Source organism: Orycteropus afer, unplaced genomic scaffold (genome assembly GCF_000298275.1).
Source record: "Orycteropus afer afer isolate SDZICR_OR568_19922 unplaced genomic scaffold, OryAfe1.0 scaffold00013, whole genome shotgun sequence".
NCBI lineage: Eukaryota > Metazoa > Chordata > Mammalia > Tubulidentata > Orycteropodidae > Orycteropus > Orycteropus afer.
The window spans coordinates 13,148,953-13,156,729 of record NW_006921600.1 but is presented as its reverse complement, the minus strand read 5'-3'; the positions used below and the strand labels follow the sequence as shown (position 1 = coordinate 13,156,729).

The 7,777-nt window shown below is 40.7% G+C and overlaps 1 protein-coding gene across 1 annotated transcript in view; it reads left to right on the top strand.

The window, feature by feature from the left end:
* TRAF5 (TNF receptor associated factor 5) overlaps positions 1–5,676 on the top strand; it is a 27,924-nt gene extending 22,248 nt beyond the window's left edge. The window contains exons 8-10 of the mRNA XM_007952884.2: positions 2,773–2,913; positions 4,330–4,498; positions 5,099–5,676. Of these exons, the coding sequence (XP_007951075.1) occupies positions 2,773–2,913; positions 4,330–4,498; positions 5,099–5,676 (888 nt within the window). The remainder of the gene's footprint in view (positions 1–2,772; positions 2,914–4,329; positions 4,499–5,098) is intronic.
* The last annotated feature ends 2,101 nt before the right edge of the window (positions 5,677–7,777 follow it).

Here is a 7,777-nt window from a genome sequence, read left to right as displayed (position 1 = left end):
TGGTCAATGACATGAGACAAAGTATATGTGAACTGCTGTATGGAAAGTGAATTTGCTCTGTAAATCTTCACCCAAATCACAATAAATAAAAAAAGAGAAAGAAAGTCTTCCCCTTTTTCACTGACCCTCTATTTTACAACCATGATATATTTCTCCAGGCACTGGTCCTTTCTGACAGCATGACCAGAGTAGGTGAGATGGAACCTGGCTATAGCCTCAAAAAACAGTTTAGTAGAGAAAACAGAGCACCCCCCAAAAAAGAGCAAGTTATGAGACTAATAGGGGTAAGTTATACACAAGTTATGGACAGGATAATGAGCCCTGGTGGCACAGTGGTTAAGCACTTGGCTGCTAACTGAGAAATTAGAGGTTTAACCCACTAGCCACTCTGCAAGATGTGGCAGTCTTTCTGATTTGCAGCCTTGGAAACCTTTTGGGGGCAGTTCTACTCTGTCCTGTAGGGTCACTAGGAGTTGGAACTGACTTGATGGCAGTGGGATTTTTTATGGACAGGATGTCATGGAACTTAAGAAGTAGCCTGAAAAACCTACTACCACTGAGTTGATTCCAACTCCTAGTGACCCTACAGGACAGAGTAGCGCTTCCCCAAAGGGTTTCCAAGGCTGTAAATCTTCATGGAAGCAGACTACTTCATCTGTCTTCTTCAGAGCAGCTGGTGGATTTAAACCACTGACCCTTAAGGTAGCTGGCACATGCCTTAATCACTGTGCCACCAGAGCTCCTTGGTGATGGTTCTAGTAAGGAAATGTTTCTGACACGATGTGCCCTTGGGTAGAGACTTAAAGGGTGGGAATTTCTAGATGAAGGAGGAACGCATCTGAGAGAGCAGGACCTGAAGGGAGATAGAAGTTGTTTAGTCTTGCTGGGCAATGTGCAGATGGGATGGGAATGGACATACAACAGAGAATTGGCAGGCAGATCATGTAGGGCCCTGCATGGCCTGCAGAAGAAAGCCATTGGAGACATTTAAGTAGGAAAGTGACCTAACCAGGTTTATCACTTAATATTAGCCTGGACACAATATATGAATCTGAATTGGAGGAGAGAGCAAGACTAAAGGCCTGGAGAAAGGCTATCATGCTTGGTAAAATGGAGGGTCAGTGAAAAAGGGGAAGACCCTCAACGAGATGGATTGACACAGTGGCTCCAACAATGGGCTGAAGCATAGCAAGGATTGTGAGGATGGTGCAGGACTGGGCAGTGTTGTGTTCTGTTTCACATAGCGTCACTATGAGTCAGAGCTGACTCAATGGCACCTAAAACACTAAAGGCACGAGTGAGTGCATGCATTCACTCATTCAATAGATAATTATGCAGCACCTGCTGGTGTCAGGCACCAGTCTAGTTGCTGAGATTACAGCAGTGGACACTGAAGTCCATGCTGGTCCCAACTCATACAGAGCTTACCTTCTGCTGTTTGTGTATGCAGAGGGGATTGGATGTAGCCTGGGACTACTTAGGAAGGAAGCTATTATAATATCGCAGGAGAGAAGTGATGAAGGCTGAAACTAGTACCAGAATGAGATGAAGCAAATGGATTTGAGGTTTATTAGTAGTAGTGGTAGTTATTGTAGGAGTTAGGTTGCAGATGGCTGATTGATTGAATATGGAGAGGAGAGAGGAGTCAACTAGGATCACTTGTAAATTTCTGGTTGATTCTTTCAAAGAGGTCACAAATCTTGAGTAGTATGTTTTGCCTACCACTTATGAGCTGTGATCTGGGCAGGATACTTAAACTCTCTGCCTCCATTTCCACATTCATCACAATGGGTTTAAGAGGATGGTGCTGACCTCATGGGGTTTTTTCAGGGTTAAAAGAGCTAATGAGTATGAAGGTATGGTAGATATTCAGCAAATTTTAGGTATTATTAGTATTGTTGGTATTCTGCATATAGCATCTTGTGTGGTATAGTGCTCAGTACTCTGTGGTTCTTTAATAAATGCATACAAGTGAAGAGAACCAGTTCAGTAAATACAGTCAAGTGATGTCACCATCATTAGATGAACCATTATCACAGGTTAGGTATAGAAAAGACTGATGAGAAATTCTGTGAATCTGGTTTTCTGAAACCACCAGCAAATATTTTCCTAGAATTATATAGAAAGCTCTGGTGACACAATGCCTAAGGCATTTGACTGCTAACCAGGAGGTTGATGGTTCAAAACCACCAGGTGCTCCATGGAAGGAAGATGGGGCAATCTACTTCTATAATGGGTCGTTAAGAGTCTGAATCAACTCAATGGCAATAAGTTTGGATTTTTTGGTTTCTACCTATAAACATGTTCCTAGAAATATGTATGTATGTGTATGTATATATATATTGTATATATATATATATATATATATATATATATATATATATATATATGTTTTGCCTAATTATTACTGGGTTAGCTATCATTTCCCTAATAATATTAAATTTATATATATATTTTGTATAAACACCTTCTTGCTTGTATTTCCCAAGAGCTATATTTAAATTAGAGCCCTGGTAGCACAGTGATTAAGCACTTGCTTTCTAACTGAAAGGTCAGAGGTTTGAACCCACCAGCCACTCCACAGGAGAAAGATTTGGCAGTTTGCTCCTATAAAGACTACAACCTATGGGGCAGTTCCACTCTGTCCTATAGGGTCACTATGAGGTGGACTTGTCCAGCTGGTACCTGGGGGGGCAGGGAAGATATTTAAATTATTGTATATGCATGCATATAAATGACCTCATTTTTCCCCATTCACATTCTTGTTACTAGATTTCTGATTTACATAAGAGCCTAGAACGGAAAGACAGTAAAATCCAGCAGCTAGCAGAAACTGTTAAGAAATTTGAAAAGGAGTTTAAGCAGTTTTCACAGTTGTTTGGCAAAAATGGAAAATTGCTATCAAACATCCAGGTGAGAAATGGCCTTTCCAATGAAAGACAAAATGTAACTTTCAATTCACAGTGAGGCTTTACTTTTAAGTTTTTATATAGAAGTGATTTCAAATGTACAGAATAAGAATAGTGCAAAGAATATCTGTTTACCCTCCATCCAGAGTCACCCATTGTCAACATTTTGTCCCATTTTCCTCTCCTTCTTTCTCTCTCCATATGTGTGTGTGTGTGTGTGTGTTCTTTCTGAACATTTGGGAGTAAGCTTCATATGTTATATCCCTTTACCACTGTTGTTATTGTTGTTGTTGTTATGTGCCATCGAGTTGGACCCGACTCATAGCGACCCCTCCTTGGGTTTCTGAGGCAGTATCACTATGGAAATAGATTGCCCCATCTTCCTTCCATGGAGCACCTGGTGGTTTTGAACCACCAGCCATCTGGTTAGCAGTCAAGTGCCTTAGGCACTATGCTACCAGAGCTCCCTACCTTTATATATACCTTTATATAATCTATAGCAATGAGGGTTTTAATGAACATAGGCTAATATTAGTCTCTTGGTTTCAGATTCATTGTGAGCATCTGTAGTTCTGCATTTTATAGTCAACAAAGTGAAACTATTCATTCCCTTGGGAAGAAATATGCTTTAAACATCACTAAAGTAGAGGAAAAAATTACTTTTTCAAACCATGAGTGTTAAAGAATCACAAATGAATTCCTAATGAAAAGGATTTCAAGATATGTGGTATGAGCAATATATTTGAAATTTGGATTATCCCAGGGAAATCTAAACTATATAATTTCCAACATTAAGGAGCTCTGGTCGTGCACTGGTTAAGACATTCGGCTGCTAACCAAAATGTTAGCAGTTTGATCCCACCAGTCTTCTGCAGGACAAAGATGTGGCAGTCTGCAGTTGTAAAAAGTTACAGCATTGGAAATCCCATGAGGCAGTTCTACTCTGTCCAATAGGGTCACTATGAGTTGGAATCGACTTGATGGTTGTGGGTGGGTATCAGAACATTTACATATGTATGTGTATGTGTATGTATGTATATATGTAGATACATACATATATACTCCTTCCTTCCAAGGAGTTGCTGATGGGTTTGAACTGCCAGCCTTCTGGTTAGCAGTCAAGTGCTTTAGGCACTGCGCCACCAGAGAGAGCTCCTAGAGAACCAAGTAGAGACAATGAAAGAAGAGTAAATTTCAGGTGAAGAAAAGTTAAAAGATTTGGAACAGGAGCTGGGACAGGATAGAAAGATTAGTAGATGGTTGAACCCTCAGTGGTCCCCATTGAATGTTCTCTTCTGGACTGTGTATTTTTCATGTGAAATATTTGAGTTGAAAAAATTAATCTCAATGAAGTGTTAAAGCATTAATGACCTTTATTTATTTACTTTTTTAAACATTATGATCTATTTTGTACCAAAAGGCTCTTGCCAGTCACATTGACAAATCTGCTTGGCTAGAAGCACAAGTGTGTCAGTTATTACAAGCGGCTAACCAGCAACAAAATAAACTCGACCTGAGGCCTTTGGTAGAAGCAATTGATACAATTAAACAGAAAATTACCCTGCTAGAAACCAATGATCAAAAATTAGGTATGTCTTGATGTTTTACTTCTCTTTGGGTGGCTTTGTTTACATGTGTTTGCAAAACAAGCAAACATCTGGGAAAATGGCAAGCCTTTGCTGTCCAGGATAAACTGTGGCAGATGCTAGTGTCCCTGGAAGAGAACAGCATGAGATTCTGTCCACTTAGGTAAGATTGAGGGAGGCCCATGAGTGGGAGGCTGTAGAAACAGGCAAGGGGTGGAAGTGGGCCAGTGGTGGTTTTTAAGGAGAATGGAAAATAATGAGAGTACTGAGAGAAGATGTGGTAGGAACTTTTTTTAAAGTATGGAAAAATATGCAAGGGTTTGGTTGTTTAAAAGCAATCTAATTAGAAAGCTGGGGCTCACCACGCATGTTCATTCAGTCACAAGCTTTACTCTAACGGTGTACCTTCAGGGCTTTTTGGTGCCATATTTGTCAAGACATGAAGTCCACTGAGTTAGTATTATTAACAGCAATGGTCCATTTGTGGACTTTGGATTCAGTTGATCTTCACAATGTCAGAATTGTAGATAAAATTCTATTTGGGAAAAATCCCAAAGACAACTCTTAGTCCTATGGAATCTTTTTTGTTTTTTCTCCTTGCAGTTGTTTTGGAAGGGCAGACTAATAAACATGATGCCCACATTAATATTCATAAAGCACAGCTGAATAAAAATGAAGAGCGATTTAAACTGCTTGAGGGTGCATGCTATAATGGGAAGCTCATCTGGAAGGTGACAGACTACAAGATGAAGAAGAGGGAGGCAGTGGACGGGCACACGGTCTCCATCTTCAGCCAGCCCTTCTACACCAGCCGGTGTGGCTACCGGCTCTGCGCTAGAGCTTACCTGAATGGGGACGGGTCTGGGAAGGGGACGCACCTGTCACTATACTTTGTGGTGATGCGAGGGGAGTTTGATTCACTATTGCAGTGGCCATTCAAGCAGAGGGTGACCCTGATGCTTTTGGACCAGAGTGGCAAAAAGAACCACATTATGGAGACCTTCAAGGCTGACCCCAATAGCAGCAGCTTTAAAAGACCTGATGGGGAAATGAACATTGCATCTGGCTGTCCCCGCTTCGTGGCTCATTCCACACTGGAGAGTGCCAAGAACACCTACGTTAAGGATGACACCCTGTTCTTGAAAGTGGCTGTGGATTTAACTGACCTGGAGGATCTCTAATCATTATTTCTGGGGCGATAAGAGGACTTCTTGGGTCCAGATCCATGGAAGAGGACACCTTCGACTATCATGCTAACCTGCATCTAGACTGAATACACATTCATATTTGGCCCATTGCCTTTAATGTTTGAAGTGGATTCAAAGTTCCTGAAGTGCTGTTACCTTTCCACTTTTTACTCTGTCCAGTTTGAAACTGAAAGCACTTAGAATATCCTCTTGTTATTTATATATATATATGTTTTTTTATCTCTTTAAACAGAGGGTAAGTTTCTTGAAAGCAAGGTCTGGGGCTTCTCTCTTTCACTGGTGCTTAGCACAGTGTCTCAGGGTAGACACTGTGGAATACTGTATAATATGGAATGTTACAGAGGAGATAAAGGTGGCAGAATTCCAAATTGAAAATGCTTTGGTATTTTATTATTTGATCTGTTGATTCTAGGGCTGACCTTAAACCTACAAAAGCAATCTTTCAAGGTAAATGGGTGACATAGTTACAAAGACAGTATACCCAGTTTGGGTCAGATTTTCTTCAGTTAAATACTAAATTTGTGGAAATTACTACACCTCTAAAATGTTGTTGTTGTTGTTATGTGCCGTCGAGTCGGCCCCGACTCATAGCGACCCCTCCTTGGGTTTCCGAGGCAGTATCACTACGGAAGTAGGATTGCCCAACCTTCCTTCCGAGGAGTGGCTGGTGGGTTTGAACCGCCAGCCTTCTGGTGAGCAGTCAAGTGCTTTAGCCACTATGAGTCATGAAATTCACCAGCAGTTTCCAAGCACAGTTTTGCAAGGCTGCATAGAACTGGTGAGGGGGGTAAGCATTTTCATTCTCCCTGCTGAAGACTTGTGTTCATGTTTTATTGGGCTCAGCCCTGTGAAAAAACTTGTTTTTATATGTCAAAAACATGAGTTCCATAAGGTTCAACTTAATAAAAATAAAAATATATCTAAATATACAAATACTTAGATATATTCATATTTTTATTATGACAGGGATTTCTTTCTTTGTGTTGTACATAGGGTTACTATGCGTCAGAATCCACTCGATGACCCCGAGCAACAACAGCCACAAATATATAAATAGTTTAAAGATACTTTTTAACAATAGTAGATTGGAGGAGGGGCAGAATTTGGTCTATGATGGATAAAATGAACTTTATAATCCACGGAGAAAAACATTGCAGCTTTCTACGTGTGTCGGAAGTACTCCTATCCAAAATTCATTGCTAAAAACAAGTATCTCCGGTTCTTTATGAGAAACTATTGAATTCATAACTTGGTTTGAAAACAGGCATTTATATAAACTTGTGCAGTTTCTTGTTGGAATCCTGAGTACTTTGTGAAGGACAGAATGATCGTGTTCTTATGCATCTGTCTATGAGATGTATATGAGTCTGAGGGTCTATGTAGAAATCGAGATGTGTCCTTATGACACTGATAAGCCTAAGCTTAACAAACACATGCCAAATGGTCCTGAGCTCTTATTCACTGTTGTGGTCCTTATCATTGTTCACATGTGGACTGGCTCACCTGAGCATGCAAGGACGAGTGCCATGTAGCAGAAGGCCAGGTTAGAGCAATTCAATTGGGTGATGATAATATGCCTTACAACTTTTGAGCAGTTAACCTGATAAATGGAGCACAATATCTGAGTGTCTTCTGGGAATAATGATGTTTTTGTTGTTGTTGGCTGCCATCAAGTTGGCCCCTAACTCATGGCAACACCATGCACAATAGAAACAAAATTCTGCCCGGTCCTGTGCCATTCCCATGATTGGGTGTGGCTGAGACTGTTGTGCCTTATGAGTTTTCTTTGGTTGGTTTTTTGAAAGTTGGTTGCCAGACCTTTCTTCTAGTCCCTCCTAGTCTATAAGCTCTGCTGAAATCTGTTCAGCACCATGGCCAATGTAAGCTTCCACCGACAAAGGATGTGATGATTGCACATAAGGTATAGTGACTGGGAATTGAACCCAGGTCTTCATGGAAGGTGAGAATTCCACCCTTGAACTTCATTTTGGGAGTGATAGAAGCCTTCTTAGTCTCTTCTGTGAAGCTTTCAAGATGTTAAAGATTTGTACTGCAGGAGTCTTCTCAAAGGATT